The sequence below is a fragment of the Taudactylus pleione genome, unplaced genomic scaffold (genome assembly GCF_031769625.1).
Source record: "Taudactylus pleione unplaced genomic scaffold, aTauple2 ptg000250l, whole genome shotgun sequence".
Taxonomy (NCBI): domain Eukaryota; kingdom Metazoa; phylum Chordata; class Amphibia; order Anura; family Myobatrachidae; genus Taudactylus; species Taudactylus pleione.
The window spans coordinates 5432637-5450398 of record NW_028284652.1 but is presented as its reverse complement, the minus strand read 5'-3'; the positions used below and the strand labels follow the sequence as shown (position 1 = coordinate 5450398).

The 17762-nt window shown below is 46.5% G+C and overlaps 1 protein-coding gene across 1 annotated transcript in view; it reads left to right on the top strand.

Moving 5' to 3' along the window:
• LOC148515351 (uncharacterized) overlaps nucleotides 1–17762 on the top strand; it is a 560261-nt gene that overhangs the window by 497309 nt on the left and 45190 nt on the right. Inside the window, exon 10 of the mRNA XM_088480115.1 lies at nucleotides 14571–14670. Within this exon, the coding sequence (XP_088336241.1) occupies nucleotides 14571–14670 (100 nt within the window). The remainder of the gene's footprint in view (nucleotides 1–14570; nucleotides 14671–17762) is intronic.

Genomic DNA, 17762 nt, shown 5'->3' with positions numbered 1-17762 from the left:
ATCAACAAAGTAGTGCCAATCGTGTGCCTGTGTCATAAGTAAAGGGCCGGCTGGCTTGAGCGTTAAAGGGTGCTGTAACCCCCAAAGTGCAGTCCAAACAAAATAAAAAAATATTTTCTGTTTGTGAATTGTGTGCGCAGTAGCCGCACGTGCATCAACAAAGTAGTGCCAAGCGTGCGCCTGTGTCATAAGTAAAGGGCCAGCTGGCTTGACCATTAAAGGGTGCTGTAACCCCCAAAGGGCACTCCAAACAAAATAAAAATATATTTTCTGTGTTTGTGTGCGCCTTAGCCGCACGTATATATCAATATAACTTAAATGGAGGACCAAACTTTCTCCGATAAAAATAAAATAGGGAAAGATCAAGAACCACTTCCTCCTAGTGCTGAAGCGGCTGCCACTAGTCATGACATAGATGATAACATGCCATCAACGTCGTCTGCCAAGGCCGATGCCCAATGTCACAGTAGAGGGCACATACAATCCCAAATGACAAAGTTCAGGAAAATGACCTTGAAAAAAACATTTAAATCATCTGAAGAGAAACGTAAACTTGCCAATATGCCATTTACGACACGGAGTGGCAAGCAATGGCTAAGGTCTTTCCCTATGTTCATGACTAGTGGTTCAGCTTCACATGACGATGGAAGCCCTCCTCCCACTAAAAAAATCAAACGAGTTAAGCTGGCAAAAGCACAGCGAAGAACTGTGCGTTCTAAGGAGATATCACAAATCCCCAAAGAGAGTCCAAGTGTGGTGGCGGTTGCGATGCCTGACCTTCCCGGCACTGGACGGGAAGAGGTGGCTCTTTCCACCATTTGCACGCCCCCTGCAAGTGCTGAAAGGAGCACCCACAGTCCACTTGCTGATATGCAAATTGAAGATGTCACTGTTGAAGTACAACAGGATGAGGATACTGGTGTAGCTGGCGCTGAGGAGGAAGTTGGCGAGGAGGATTCTGATGGTGATGTGGTTTGTTTAAATCAGGCTCCAGGGGAGACAGTTGTTGTCCGTGGGATGAAAAAGCCCATCACGGTCATGCCTGGGCAGAAGACCAAACATTCCACCTCTTTCGTCTGGCAATATTTCTATCCAAATCCGGACAACAACTGTCTTGCCATATGTACCATATGTAAAGGTGAAATAAGTAGGGGTAGGGACGTTAACCACCTAGGAACATCCTCCCTTATACGGCACCTGCAGCGCGTTCATAAAAAGTTACTGTCAAGTTCAGAAACTTTGCTTAAGACCGTAAGCAGTCCAGGGACACCTAAATCCCGTTGTCCTGTTGTATCCAAGCGCCTGCAAACCACACCGTCAACTCCCTCCTCGTCAATTTCCTCCTTAGTCAGGATCGGAAGTAGTCCTGCAAGCCATGTCACTGGCATGACTGACTCTCCTATCCGGGATTCCTCCGGAGGATCCTGCATTGCTACGCCTCCTGCTGCCGCTGCTGCTGTTGCTGCTGCTGGGAGTCATTCATCATCCCAGAGAGGAAGTAGAAACACCTCTACTTTTTCTAAACAATTGACCCTCCAACAGTCCTTAGCGAGGAACATGAAGTACGACAGCAGTCATCCTGAAGCAAAACGTATAACTGAGGTCTTGACTGCTATGTTGGTGTTAAACGTGCGTCCGGTATCCGCCATTAGTGCAGTGAGATTTAGACAATTGATGGAGGTAGTGTGTCCCCGGTTCCAAATCCCATCTAGATTCCACTTCACTAGGCAGGCGATACCGGGACTGTACAGAAACATCAGAAAAAGTGTCCTCAGTGTCCTGAAAAATGCCGTTGTACCCAATGTCCACTTAACTACGGACATGTGGACAAGTGGAACAGGGCAGACTAAGGACTATATGACTGTGACAGCCCACTGGGTAGATGTATCACCTTATGCAGCAACAGCAGCAGCGTCACCAGTAGCAGCATCTCAGAAATGCCAGCTCGTTCCAAGGCAGGCTACGCTGTGTATCACCAGTTTCAGTAAGAGGCACACCGCCGACAACCTCTTAGAGAGAGGGAAATCATCGCCCAGTGGCTTAGCCCACTTAGACTCTCCTGGGGATTTGTGATATCTGACAATGCCACCAATATTGTGCGGGCATTACATCTGGGCAAATTCCAGCACGACCCATGCTTTGCTCACACAATAAACTTGGTGGTGCAGAATTTTCTGAAAAGCGACAGGGGCGTGCAGGAGACGCTTTGGGTGGCCCAAAAATTTTCTGCCCACTTTCGCCATTCAGCGACTGCGTGCTGAAGACTGGAGGGCCAGCAAACACTCTTGAACCTGCCCCACCATCACCTGAAGCAAGAGGTTGTGACGCGGTGGAACTCAACCCTCTATATGCTTCAGAGGATGGAGGAGCAGCAAAAGGCCATTCAAGCCTATACATCCACCTACGACATAGGCAAAGGAGGGGGTATGCACCTGACTCAAGCGCAGTGGAGAATGATTTCCGTGTTGTGCAAGGTTCTCCAGCCCTTCGAACTTGCCACACGTGAAGTCAGTTCAGCCACTGCCAGCTTGAGTCAGGTCATTTCCCTCATCAGGCTTTTGCAGAAGCAGCTCGAGAAAGTGAAGGAGGAGCTAAGATGGAGCGATTCCACTCGGCATGTGGGACTTGTGGATGAAGCCCTTCATTCGCTTTGCCAGGATTCCAGGGTGGTCAATCTGTTGAAATCAGACCACTACATTTTGGCCACCGTGCTCGATCCTAGGTTTAAAGCCTATGTGGTGTCTCTCTTTCCGACCGACACAAGCCTGCAGAGGTGCAAAGACCTGCTGGTGAAAACACTGTCAGCTGAAGCGGAACGTGACACGTCAACAGCTCCTTCTTCATTTTCTCCCGCAACTGGGGCTGCCAGGAAAAAACGTAGGTATCCTAAGCAACCCGCTAGTGGTCATGCAGGGCAGGCAGGACCAAGTTTGGACATCTGGTCCGGACTGAAGGACCTGGCAACAATTTCTGACATGTCTACTGTCACTACATATGATACTGTCACCATTGACAGAATGGTGGAGGATTACATCGGTGACAGCATCCAAGTAGGCATGTCAGACAGTCCATACCTGTAATGGCAGGAAAAAGAGGCAATTTGGAGGCCCCTGTACAAACTGGCTCTATTTTACCTGAGTTGCCCCCCCTCCAGTGTGTACTCCGAAAGAGTGTTTAGTGCAGCCGGGAACCTTGTCAGCGAAAGGTGTAGGAGGTTGCTTCCACAAAATGTGGAGAAGATGATGTTCATAAAAATGAATTATCAACTCTTCCAGGGAGTCCAGCCTCCAGAACGTACAGAGGGACCTGTTGTGGTGGATTCCAGCAGGGACGAGTTAATACTCTGTGAGGATGAGGATGTACACAACACTGAAGAGGGTGAGGAATCGGTGGATGAGGAGGATGAGGATGACATCTTGCCTCCGTAGAGCCAGTTTGTGCAGGACAGATTCATTGCCAGCTTGTTTTGTGGGGGCCCAAACGAACCAATCATTTCAGCCACAGTCGTGTGGCAGACCCTGGCGCTGAAATGTTTGGTTTGTTAAAGTGTGCATGTCCTGTTTATACAACATAAGGGTGGGTGGGAGGGCCCAAGGACAATTCCATCTTGCACCTCTTTTTTTTCTTTGCATTATGTACAGTTTGGGGCCTAGATTTTCAAACTGCCATCCTGTCTGCCACTGCAGTATCACTCCTAGATGGGTCACGTGTTTGTGCCACCCACACGTGTCGCTAAGCATAGTCATCCAGCTACCTCGGTGCAACCTTTTGGACATAAAAACACTATTGTGAGGTGTGAAGTGTTCAGAATAGACTGTAAATTAGTGTAAATTAAGGTTATTGAGTTTAATAATAGCATAGGAGCAGAAAAACCAACACATTCTGTGATTTTAGCTGTTTTTATGCTTTTTAAAAAAAAAATACAGATCCAAAACACAAAACCTAGAACCCAAAACACGGAAGGGTGGTTTTGGCAAAACCAATCCAGATCCAAAACACGAAGAAAGATCCAGATCCAAAACCAAAACACAAAACACGAAAAGTGGCCGGTGCACACCCCTAGTTTAGATACAGGGTTTCTCCCTATATAAGAAGCCACAGGACAGCAGCTGTACAAGTTCAGCAATATTAACATGGCAATAGCAAATTACTGCTAATGAAGAGCAATGTAACATTTTCAGCACTAATGGGACATATTTATCAATCATTTTGTGAAAGAAAGTCATCCATGCCCTAAAATTCGCATCTGATCAGAATTCTGGAAATTCTTATTACATTTCCCATAGCTCTAATGAGAAACACTATCAGGTCAGATTTACTATTCCTAAATTGTGAATTAATATTGAGGAAGCCTCACTAAACTAACGTCATCTTCAGATGGCGTTAGCAGAGGCTTTCCTCTGTTCTACAGATGGGAGAGGGATCATTGCAGATCCCCCACCAGTCTCCTGTCTGGTCTACCCTACAGAGAGGCTGAGGAGAGGGACTTTTGCAGATTCCTCCCCCGTTCTCCCCCTCTCCTCTGCCATGACACACAGGCACAGCGCTGCCTTCTCATATGCATACATTGCATACCTGCATAAATATCGGTAACATCAATGCACATCGAGTGGCCATCTCGGCAGCTCTCCTGGCATGCAGAGGGCTCTTGTGCTGCATGGGAGATCAGAAGGGCTAATTTATGCACGCCCATATAACGAAGTTTAAACAGACAGACACACATGATTATATTGACCGCCTCCCTGTTACCACCCCCAAATGCTGACAATCTTTCACTCACTTTGCTGTAGATTCCTCTGCTTGTCTATAATCGCAATGCGATCACTGCGGATGAACAGTGCAGCATACGCATGCACGATGGCAAACAATCGCTCGATTTGTGTACATAATCGCCATTGCATCCATCTCTGAATCAGGCCCCCTGCAGTGAAACACTGGAGATAGGGCTTTTCACCATTTAACAAACAGAGCACTAAAGATGTGTAATATCGTATTGCACCAACTCACGTCTGGTGCAACTGCTCAATTGCTGGTTTATATTTTAATGTAAAGTATGCTCAAAGCTGGTAGTGATTGAGATGCTAACTCCCATAGGGGCCCAGTTATCAATGATCGCTTTTGCAATGCGTTCAGGGAATGCCAGTAACGCCCATGATCGCATTGTATAAAGCAATCCTATCGGCCGGATGTGTCATCCGGGACATGCAGGGACATGGGATCCGAAAGGAGCCCATCCCTGCGATGTCTCCGGAGAGCTGCTGGCCACTGCAGGGGGTCCTGTTGACTGCACATGCAAATCCGCCATAGCCAGGGAGGGTTCCGTCAGATCCCTCCACCGGTTAATAGTGCACGGTGTAGCCCATAGGTTACAGTGGCTAACGCCACCTTCAGATGGCGTTAGCTGCGGGGGCCAATATCTGGAATGCATCACATTCCGGATATTGGTAAATTTAGCAACATCGCTTCCCCCATAGAAACCTATGGGGGAGGCAGCTGCCAGCGGCAATGGAGGGATTACAGCAAGTATTGGAGATACCTGCCACAGTTCCTCCTTAATACATACGGGGGATACTTAGTATTTGAGGTAAATGAGTGTTTTTCGGGAATTTTACCTCAAATACACATTGATAAATGGGCCCCTTAATGCCATACATCAGAGGTTCCCAAACATGGTCCTCAAGGCTCCCAAACAGTTCAGGTTTTAGAGATATCCATGGTTGAGCACAGGTGTTTAAACTAGGGGTGAGCGGGTTCGGATTTCTGAAATCCGAACCCCCCCGAGCCCCCCCGATCTGAGTCCGATCCGAGTCAGGCTCGACTTTTCCCGCCTGACTCGGATCTGAAATCGAGGCAAAACGTCATCATCCCGCCTTCCGAGTCTCGCGGGTTTTGGATCCTATATAAGGTACCCGCGTCGGCGCCATTTTCTCACTCGGCTGTGGACAGTGAAGAGGGAGGGTGGGAGTTAGGGCTGTGTAGTGTAGTGTAGTGTAGTGCTGCTGTTGTCCACTACTTCAAAGTCCATAGGGGCTGGCTGTGTTGTGCTGTGCTGCTGTTGTTAATAGGGGCTGTGTCCACTACTTCAAAGTCCATAGGGGCTGGCTGGACTGTGTTGTGCAGTCAGTTCTCCATAGGGGCTGTGTCCACTCCAAAGTCCTGTGCAGTGTCCCAGTCCTAAAGGAGTGCTGTAGTGTTGTCCAGGGGGTGCTCTGTCCATCAGGGATGCTCCCCCCAAGTGCTAAAAAAATAATATATTTTCTGTGTTTGTGAATTGTGTGCGCAGTAGCCGCACGTGCATCAACAAAGTAGTGCCAAGCGTGCGCCTGTGTCATAAGTAAAGGGCCGGCTGGCTTGACCGTTAAGGGTGCTGTAACCCCCGAAAGTACACTCCAGTCCAAACCAAAAAAAAAATTATTTTCTGTGTTTGTGAATTGTGTGCGCAGTAGCCGCACGTGCATCAACAAAGTAGTGCCAAGCGTGCACCTGTGTCATAAGTAAAGGGCCGGCTGGCTTGACCGTTAAGGGTGCTGTAACCCCCGAAAGTACACTCCAGTCCAAACCAAAAAAAAAAATATTTTCTGTGTTTGTGAATTGTGTGCGCAGTAGCCGCACGTGCATCAACAAAGTAGTGCCAAGCGTGCGTCTGTGTCATAAGTAAAGGGCCAGCTGGCTTGACCGTTAAGGGTGCTGTAACCCCCGAAAGTACACTCCAGTCCAAACCAAAAAAAAAATTATTTTCTGTGTTTGTGAATTGTGTGCGCAGTAGCCGCACGTGCATCAACAAAGTAGTGCCAAGCGTGCGCCTGTGTCATAAGTAAAGGGCCGGCTGGCTTGACCGTTAAAGGGTGCTGTAAAACCCAAAGTACACTCCAGTCCAAACCAAAAAAAAAAATATTTTCTGTGTTTGTGAATTGTGTGCGCAGTAGCCGCACGTGCATCAACAAAGTAGTGCCAAGCGTGCGCCTGTGTCATAAGTAAAGGGCCGGCTGGCTTGACCGTTAAAGGGTGCTGTAACCCCCGAAAGTACATTCCAGTCCAAACCAAAAAAAAATTATTTTCTGTGTTTGTGAATTGTGTGCGCAGTAGCCGCACGTGCATCAACAAAGTAGTGCCAAGCGTGCGCCTGTGTCATAAGTAAAGGGCCGGCTGGCTTGACCGTTAAAGGGTGCTGTAACCCCCGAAAGTACACTCCAGTCCAAACCAAAAAAAAATTATTTTCTGTGTTTGTGAATTGTGTGCGCAGTAGCCGCACGTGCATCAACAAAGTAGTGCCAAGCGTGCGCCTGTGTCATAAGTAAAGGGCCGGCTGGCTTGACCGTTAAAGGGTGCTGTAACCCCCAAAGTACACTCCAGTCCAAACCAAAAAAAAAAATATTTTCTGTGTTTGTGAATTGTGTGCGCAGTAGCCGCACGTGCATCAACAAAGTAGTGCCAAGCGTGCGCCTGTGTCATAAGTAAAGGGCCGGCTGGCTTGACCGTTAAAGGGTGCTGTAACCCCCAAAGTACACTCCAGTCCAAACCAAAAAAAAAATTATTTTCTGTGTTTGTGAATTGTGTGCGCAGTAGCCGCACGTGCATCAACAAAGTAGTGCCAAGCGTGCACCTGTGTCATAAGTAAAGGGCCGGCTGGCTTGACCGTTAAGGGTGCTGTAACCCCCGAAAGTACACTCCAGTCCAAACCAAAAAAAAAATTATTTTCTGTGTTTGTGAATTGTGTGCGCAGTAGCCGCACGTGCATCAACAAAGTAGTGCCAAGCGTGCGCCTGTGTCATAAGTAAAGGGCCGGCTGGCTTGACCATTAAAGGGTGCTGTAACCCCCAAAGTACACTCCAGTCCAAACCAAAAAAAAAATAATTTTCTGTGTTTGTGAATTGTGTGCGCAGTAGCCGCACGTGCATCAACAAAGTAGTGCCAAGCGTGCACCTGTGTCATAAGTAAAGGGCCGGCTGGCTTGACCGTTAAGGGTGCTGTAACCCCCGAAAGTACACTCCAGTCCAAACCAAAAAAAAAATTATTTTCTGTGTTTGTGAATTGTGTGCGCAGTAGCCGCACGTGCATCAACAAAGTAGTGCCAAGCGTGCGCCTGTGTCATAAGTAAAGTGCCGGCTGGCTTGACCGTTAAAGGGTGCTGTAACCCACAAAGTACACTCCAGTCCAAACCAAAAAAAAAATTATTTTCTGTGTTTAGCCGCACGTATATATCAAATCGATATAACATAAATGGAGGACCAAACTTTCTCCGATAAAAATAAAATAGAGAAAGATCAAGAACCACTTCCTCCTAGTGCTGAAGCTGCTGCCACTAGTCATGACATAGACGATAACATGCCATCAACGTCGTCTGCCAAGGCCGATGCCCAATGTCATAGTAGAGGGCACATACAATCCCAAATGGCAAAGTTCAGGAAAATGACCTTGAAAAAGACATTTAAATCAGCTGAAGAGAAACGTAAACTTGCCAATATGCCATTTACGACACGGAGTGGCAAGGAACGGCTAAGGTCGATCCCTAGTATGTTCATGACTAGTGGTTCAGCTTCACATGACGATGGAAGCCCTCCTCCCACTAAAAAAATCAAAAGAGTTAAGCTGGCAAAAGCACAGCGAAGAACTGTGCTTTCTAAGAAGATATCACAAATCCCCAAGGAGAGTCCAAGTGTGGTGGTGGTTGCGATGCCTGACCTTCCCAGCACTGGACGGGAAGAGGTGGCTCTTTCCACCATTTGCACGCCCCCTGCAAGTGCTGAAAGGAGCACCCACAGTCCACTTGCTGATATGCAAATTGAAGATGTCACTGTTGAAGTACAACAGGATGAGGATACTGGTGTAGCTGGCGCTGAGGAGGAAGTTGGCGAGGAGGATTCTGATGGTGATGTGGTTTGTTTAAATCAGGCTCCGGGGGAGACAGTTGTTGTCCGTGGGATGAAAAAGCCCATCACGGTCATGCCTGGGCAGAAGACCAAACATTCCACCTCTTTGGTCTGGCAATATTTCTATCCAAATCCGGACAACAACTGTCTTGCCATATGTACCATATGTAAAGGTGAAATAAGTAGGGGTAGGGACGTCAACCACCTAGGAACATCCTCCCTTATACGGCACCTGCAGCGCGTTCATAAAAAGTTACTGTCAAGTTCAGAAACTTTGGCTAAGACCGTAAGCAGTCCAGGGACACCTAAATCCCGTTGTCCTGTTGTATCCAAGCGCCTGCAAACCACACCGTCAACTCCCTCCTCGTCAATTTCCTCCTTAGTCAGGATCGGAAGTAGTCCTGCAGGCCATGTCACTGGCATGACTGACTCTCCTATCCGGGATTCCTCTGGAGGATCCTGCATTGCTACGCCTCCTGCTGCCGCTGCTGCTGTTGCTTCTGCTGGGAGTCATTCATCATCCCAGAGAGGAAGTAGGAACACCACTACTTTTACTAAACAATTGACCCTCCAACAGTCCTTAGCGAGGAGGATGAAGTACGACAGCAGTCATCCTGAAGCAAAACGTATAACTGAGGCCTTGACTGCTATGTTGGTGTTAGACGTGCGTCCGGTATCCGCCATTAGTGCAGTGGGATTTAGACAATTGATGGAGGTAGTGTGTCCCCGGTTCCAAATCCCATCTAGATTCCACTTCACTAGGCAGGCGATACCGAGACTGTACAGAAACGTCAGAAAAAGTGTACTCAGTGTCCTGAAAAATGCCGTTGTACACAATGTCCACTTAACCACGGACATGTGGACAAGTGGAACAGGGCAGACTAAGGACTATATGACTGTGACAGCCCACTGGGTAGATGTATCACCTTACGCAGCAACAGCAGCAGCGTCACCAGTAGCAGCATCTCAGAAACGCCAGCTCGTTACAAGGCAGGCTACGCTGTGTATCACCGGTTTCAGTAAGAGGCACACCGCCGACAACCTCTTAGAGAAACTGAGGGAAATCATCGCCCAGTGGCTTACCCCACTTAGACTCTCCTGGGGATTTGTGATATCTGACAACGCCACCAATATTGTGCGGGCATTACATCTGGGCAAATTCCAGCACATCCCATGTTTTGCTCACACAATAAACTTAGTGGTGCAGAATTTTCTGAAAAGCGACAGGGGCGTGCAGGAGACGCTTTGGGTGGCCCGAAAAATTTCTGCCCACTTTCGCCATTCAGCGACTGCGTGCCGAAGACTGGAGCGCCAGCAAACACTCTTGAACCTGCCCCGCCATCACCTGAAGCAAGAGGTTGTGACGCGGTGGAACTCAACCCTCTATATGCTTCAGAGGATGGAGGAGCAGCAAAAGGCCATACAAGCCTATACATCCACCTATGACATAGGCAAAGGAGGGGGTATGCACCTGACTCAAGCGCAGTGGAGAATGATTTCCGTGTTGTGCAAGGTTCTCCAGCCCTTCGAACTTGCCACACGTGAAGTCAGTTCAGACACAGCCAGCTTGAGTCAGGTCATGCCCCTCATCAGGCTTTTGCAGAAGCAGCTGGAGAAAGTGAAGGAGGAGCTAAGACGGAGTGATTCCGCTCGGCATGTGGGACTTGTGGATGAAGCCCTTCATTCGCTTTGCCAGGATTCCAGGGTGGTCAATCTGTTGAAATCAGACCACTACATTTTGGCCACCGTGCTTGATCCTAGGTTTAAAGCCTATGTGGTGTCTCTCTTTCCGGCCGACACAAGCCTGCAGAGGTGCAAAGACCTGCTGGTGAACACACTGTCAGCTGAAGCGGAACGTGACACGTCAACGGCTCCTTCTTCATTTTCTCCCGCAACTGGGGCTGCCAGGAAAAAACTTAGGTATCCTAAGCAACCCGCTGGCGGTGATGCAGGGCAGGCAGGACCAAGTTTGGACATCTGGTCCGGACTGAAGGACCTGGCAACAATTTCTGACATGTCTACTGTCACTGCATATGATACTGTCACCATTGACAGAATGGTGGAGGATTACATCGGTGACAGCATCCAAGTAGGCATGTCAGACAGTCCATACCTGTACTGGCAGGAAAAAGAGGCAATTTGGAGGCCCCTGTACAAGCTGGCTCTATTTTACTTGAGTTGCCCCCCCTCCAGTGTGTACTCCGAAAGAGTGTTTAGTGCAGCCGGGAACCTTGTCAGCGAAAGGCGTAGGAGGTTGCTTCCACAGAATGTGGAGAAGATGATGTTCATCAAAATGAATTATCAACTCTTCCAGGGAGACCAGCCTCCAGAAGGTACAGAGGGACCTGTGGTGGTGGATTCAAGTGGGGACGAGTTAATACTTTGTGAGGATGAGGATGTACACACTGAAGAGGGTGAGGAATCGGTGGATGAGGAGGATGAGGATGACATCTTGCCTCCGTAGAGCCAGTTTGTGCAGGGACACATTAATTGCCAGCTTGTTTTGTGGGGGCCCAAACGAACCAATCATTTCAGCCACAGTTGTGTGGCAGACCCTGGCGCTGAAATGATTGATTTGTTAAAGTGTGCATGTCCTGTTTATACAACATAAGGGTGGGTGGGAGGGCCCAAGGACAATTCCATCTTGCACTTCTTTTTTTTCTTTGCATTATGTACAGTTTGGGGCCTAGTTTTTCTAACTGCCATCCTGTCTGCCACTGCAGTGTCACTCCTAGATGGGTCACGTGTTTGTGCCGCCCACTCGTGTCGCTTAGCATAGTCATCCAGCTACCTCGGTGCAACCTTTTGGACATGAAAACACTATTGTGAGGTGTGAGGTGTTCAGAATAGACTGGAAATGAGTGTAAATTAAGGTTATTGAGGTTAATAATAGCATAGGAGCAGAGAAACCAACAAATTCTGTGATTTTAGCTGTTTTTATGCTTTTTAAAAAAAAAATACAGATCCAAAACACAAAACCCAGAACCCAAAACACGGAAGGGTGGTTTTGGCAAAACCAATCCAGATCCAAAACACGAAGAAAGATCCAGATCCAAAACCAAAACACAAAACACGAAAAGTGGCCGGTGCACACCCCTAGTTTAAACCAAATTGACTGAGGTACTTATTAAGTCACTTGTGCTTAACAATGGATATCTTTAAAACCTGAACTGTTGGGGAGTCTTGAGGACCATGTTTGGGAGCTTGATGCAAAGCATGTTCACCTGCTGATAATGTGAATGCTAACTTCTCTGCTGTATTGTCCATTCATCTGCTGGTATTTATTTAAATGCTCTGTTATGTATATTTATCTGCTGGCGTTTTAATTAAGTACTCACTTTGCTAAAGATTTAATATGTACCTTTGCTGAGTAACATTTAAAATTGCCATTTCTAAGTTCATCTGCTGATGTTTTATTTAATTTCTTACTTTGCTAAAGGCCTCGTATGTGCCTTTGAGTAGTATTAAAATTGCTGGTTTTATCTAATGCTATACCTGTTCACCTGTTATATTCTTCTAAACAGGGAATATTGTTCTTGCTAATGTGTTGTAATTATTAGGTGTGCTATTATTTCTCTAGTAGGGTTCCCCACCCCTGCATGACCTCAGCTGGCAAAAACTCTCTTGCTGGTGAATATTGCATTTTATTTTCTGCAACTGAATTTACATATTTAACTGTGTCTTGCTTTGCTGATGCAAAAAGGCCAGTCTTATGCAGCTTCACCTGTATAAATGGCATGCTTACCTGTGACGTGTTCTTCGGCAGCAAAGCCACATAGACTTTCTCATGCTATTGTATGCAAAAGGCCCCTGTAATTCTGCAGCTTCACATGTATGAAACGTGCACGCTTACCTGTGACTTAACCTTCAGTAGCTAAGCCACATACTCTTTCTCACGCTATAGTATGCAAAAGACCTGTCTAATGCTGTAGCTACACCTGTTAGACTTGCATGCTTACCTGGACATAATCTTCAGTAGCTAAGCCGCACAGACTTTCTCACGCTATTGTATGCAGCTTCAACTGTGTACAAGGGCATGCTTACCTGAATTTGGGACAGTTCTCTGTGTTTTCATTTTGAACTTTGGTTTTGCAGCTTGTCACATCTCCAGAAACCGTTTGCTGAAATTCTCTGCTCTTTTTGCATACCTTTTCAGTTTCCAGCTGGGGTCACAAGAAATTGGGCAGGAGGTTTGTTACTGCCAGGGATCATTTCCTCTTCATTGTATTCTAAATATTGTCATTGGCTACGCTGTAACTTCATCATTCTAAAATTCTGAAAATCATTTATGTGAAACAAGTACAGATTCTTTACTGAGTTACATTGTACAGTAGACAATACTGTGTTTCCATTATTAATTCCCGGATCAACTGTTTTCACTAAGAATTATATGAAAATATAATCTGAACTGTCTGTTATACTTTTAATTATTGCATAAATAAAAATAATCTGTTTTTGACGAACAACGCATACAGTCGTGTGGTATGTAGTCAGGAAACCGCTGGTCGAAATGCCGACCACTGGCTTCCCTACTGTCAAATCCCGGCATGGGATTAATGATAGGCATCGAAATCCCGATACCTATCATTATCCACCCACCGAAATTCCAACACCCAGCATACTGAACAAAGATTAGCTGGGCGGCGGAAGCGGACAGCCTCGGGGGTTTAGGTGCTCCTGGGGGAACTTAGGGTTAGGCAACCCCCCCTCGGGAGGGTTAGGTTTAGGGTGCGGGGAGGGGGGGTTAGGTTTAGGCTCCCCTCAGGGGAGGTTAGGCACTAGGGGGGGAGGTTAGGGTTAGGCACCCCTAAAGGAGAGTTAGGGTTAAGGGGGGGAGAGGGATAGGTATAGTTAAATTACTTACCTTGTCGGGATCTTCTGTTGCCGGTCTTCCGGCGTCGAGATTTGAACCGCCGGACTTAGGTTCAATTCTGATTCCACTGAGTATCTGTTACTAGGGTAACCTTAGGCTTGCCTCTCTGTCACGGTGTGTCCTACCGTGAAGACAGGGAGATCGGCAACAAGAAAGCAAAACACCCACAACTGAACCTGGTTCTTGTGGTGCATCTGCACAATCCCCAGAGCATCACATACGCACAAAGGCCCAGGCTCACCATGTAAGTGCAAAGGCCCCGGCTCACGAAGTATGCGTAAAGGCCCCGGCTCACGAAGTATGCGTAAAGGCCCCGGCTCACGAAGTATGCGTAAAGGCCCCGGCTCACGATGTATGCGTAAAGGCCCCGGCTCATGATGTAGAAGTGAAATTATTGCTTTTGCAATCATTTCACTTCTTTACACATTGCAGGTTCGGGCTCCTTTCCGGGGCCCTCTCCCTGCATGTGATTTTTACTACATTTGAGTGAAGGTTAATTTCTTATGGCCATGAATAGCGGCCATGAATAAGAGCGAAAAGAAATTCTAATTATTGAGTCTAAAAAGCGATGATTAGTAAATGTGCCCCTAAAACTTCACATTTCTCTACCTATATGCACATGTAATGTCGTAGTTTCTAAAATGTGTGGAATCTCACAATACTATAACTTTCTAGTGTTTATCAAGGAGATAATTTAAAGTAAGAATGGTTCTATACCTTTAATATCCCCCCTTAGATATCCTCCTTTGTGCTATTTACAGTGAAGCTATAGTAATGTATAAATACATTTTGCATCTTACTGTAACTTTCTTTTGAATCTTTCACAGGGTCTTAAACCAAAGAAAGGGGACTTGATTAAATTTCAACGCATCTGTTACCAACACTGGGGTATATATATTGGAAAAGGAATGGTTGTACATTTAACAGGTGAGATATTATGAAGTAAGTATGGGATTATAATATACCAATAAATCCAGGTCTGGGAAGAGAGCAGTAAAATGGTACGAGTGACACGGGAAGCAAGTTATGTTGTTGTCCATCCTATAAAGCCTTACTGGATATAGATTATGTCTTTAGTTTATCTTTTCTTTCAAATTACAATCACAGCTTAATCACATGTTATATTGTGCTATGCTTGTGGTGCCAGTGTAATTGTACAAGGTTTATAGTTCTCTTTGTTCTCTGCTCTGGCAGCCCACATATTACATAAGACAAAAGAGGGAGAGAACTATGGTACAGTTACGCACTGTTGGATTCACAAATTAAAATCACTAAACTATTATAATCACTTAAAAATTATGTTATCCCACAAATACCCACTCCTAATATAAATTTCAAAATAAAATACAAAGTATATTATTTACCATTCAATAGTGCAGTGGTTCCCAAACTGGCTGCCCGTGGCACTTCCAGGTGTGTCACGGGTTGCTGGTCCAGTCCCAAATCAAATGATTTATGGTCAATGTGATAGGCAATACTAGTCCTGGTGGCTACCAAACATAAAATATGCGGACAAACAAAGTGCAACCATGTCCACTACTACATTACAGAACCTAAGCATGATAGGTAAGCACACTTTACTTAATGTAATAATTTTTGTGGATTATCTCAATTAGAAGTATTTGGCCTTGGGGTGCCCTGAAAAAAAATGCTGAGACTCTAGAAAGTTTGTTAACCACTGCATTGATGGATATTAGGAGTGATGATGTGCAGGGAAATTTAAAGTGGCCCTGGAAAAATTTCTGAAAGTGCCCATATGCTGGCTATCTCATATACCCCTTTCAGACATACAACTCAGGAAATTTCCTGCACAGACCCGGGAATTTCTCCTGTACAAATTCCCGGGTATTTGGTTGAGACCCCCTTTCACACTACAGTGTCTACCCGGGAAATTCCCAGGTAGACCCCTTTCAGACAAGAGCAGGGTTTTTTAGATTACCTGCCTCTCCTCTGCCGTCTGCTCCTCCTAGCCTGATGATGTCATCGATGTCTTCATAGGGCTGCCGGTAGCCTGTCAATCAAAATGCAGCATTTTTTTTTTATATTTGATTATACAATAGCAGCAAATTCAATTCAATGCCAGGTGAAGCACCTGCCTGACAGCAGCTGGAGAGGGCGGAGCAGAGATACAATGAGTCGGGAGTGGGGATGATGATGATCTGTGTGTACAGCAGGGAAGGGGGTTACTGGCCAATCAGTGCAGCGGTAACAGAGAGCTTTTCCCATCTGACCAATGAGAAAGTTGCTTCCATGAGGGCAGCGGCTGTTACCTGAACAGGACGAGGATCCCGGGATCAGCAACCACTGTCACCTGCAGCATCATGGAAAGGAAGTTCGCCCGGGAGTTCCAACACAAGGCGTGACCCTTCCCCACTGTGCCACCCCCTGCCCGCATTATCACCTGAAGCAGCTACCAGCACGGGGGATGATGAGTGGTAGCGCTGAGCATCCTATAGGACGCTCTGCGCTGCTAACTCTATGCCAAAGCTGCTTGGTGCAGCCCGGGAGTAGTAAATTCCAAGGTAGCACCATTCCGACATGAGCAGGATAATTTAAGTCCGGGGAAAAACCCTGGTTGATTGAAGGGGCGGTACCTTTCAGACATATGCGGTTACTCGGAAATTTGGCTGAGGCTGGCCAAATTCCCGGGATTCTCGAGATGTCTGAAAGGGGTAATAGTGGATCTTGTAAACTTTTGCGTGCGCCTGAAAAAGGGTGCATGGCCTTGTGAGAAGGGGCGTCTCCTCGTGTAAAATGCCATTCCGACAAGTCAGTCCCCTCAATTTTGTCACACACAGGGCATACCCAGCAGCTCCATAAGCTACTGGGTATGTCCCCAGTCCCTCTCTCCAGTGAATAGACAGACTATTAAGCAGAGCAGGTGTAATAGGGAAAAGGGGGCTTCCGAACCTCCCACCCCACCACCACAAGGGGAGCTCTGTCACACTAGACAAGGTCAGTGTCATCTTGCGATGTTAAGATATCTTGCTTGCTATGATAGATGCTGGCACGATGCTTGTCATGCAAGTGTGTCACTATTTGCAGGGCTGCGTCTAGGGCAAATAGAGCCCAGGGTGAAATTTCTCATTGGCATGTCACATAAAAGAGAAAAACTAAATCTATACTGATAAAAATGGTATACACATGTACACATCTGTGCATGTGTAATATTGCCATACGTAATAGATTGGTAATATACCACTTCTTGGTTTATATAGGTACTGGGGGGAATATATATATATATATATATATATATATAGAGAGAGAGAGAGAGAAAGCGAAGCTGGTAAATAGCGACCAATGTGCTAATACATACTATGATACAGTGCTGAATGAACCTTTTGAATAAATAAATGTGCAAATATGCAAGACTGTGATAATATGTTCAATAAACGCAAATAAGTATGTAATGATGATTTCAAGGTGTTATAAAGTGCATATAATACTATAGGAATGACAAGTGTAGATAAAATGAAAAAGAGTAATTTATTACAAGTAACAGCAGACCCTAACACATAGGGCAGTACAACAAATAACTTACCGTATATACTCGAGTATAAGTCGACCTGAATATAAGCTGAGGTACCTAATTTTACCATAAAAAACTGGGAAAACGTATTGACTTGAGTATAAGCCTAGCGTGGGAAATGCAGCAGCTACTGGTAGTAATCCCCCCCCTGGCACTGCCCCCAGTAGTAATATCCCCCCCCTGGCACTGCCCCCAGTAGTAATATCCCCCCCCTGGCACTGCCCCCAGTAGTAATATCCCCCCCTGGCACTGCCCCCAGTAGTAATATCCCCCCCCTGGCACTGCCCCCAGTAGTAATATCCCCCCCTGGCACTGCCCCCAGTAGTAATATCCCCCCCTGGTACTGCCCCCAGTAGTAATATCCCCCCCTGGTAGTGCCCCCAGTAGTAATCCCCCCCCTGGTACTGCCCCAGTAGTAATCCCTACCCTGGTACTGCCCCCAGTAGTAAATAATTGTCAGGTGATAATTAAAACCAGGATGTTATTATAT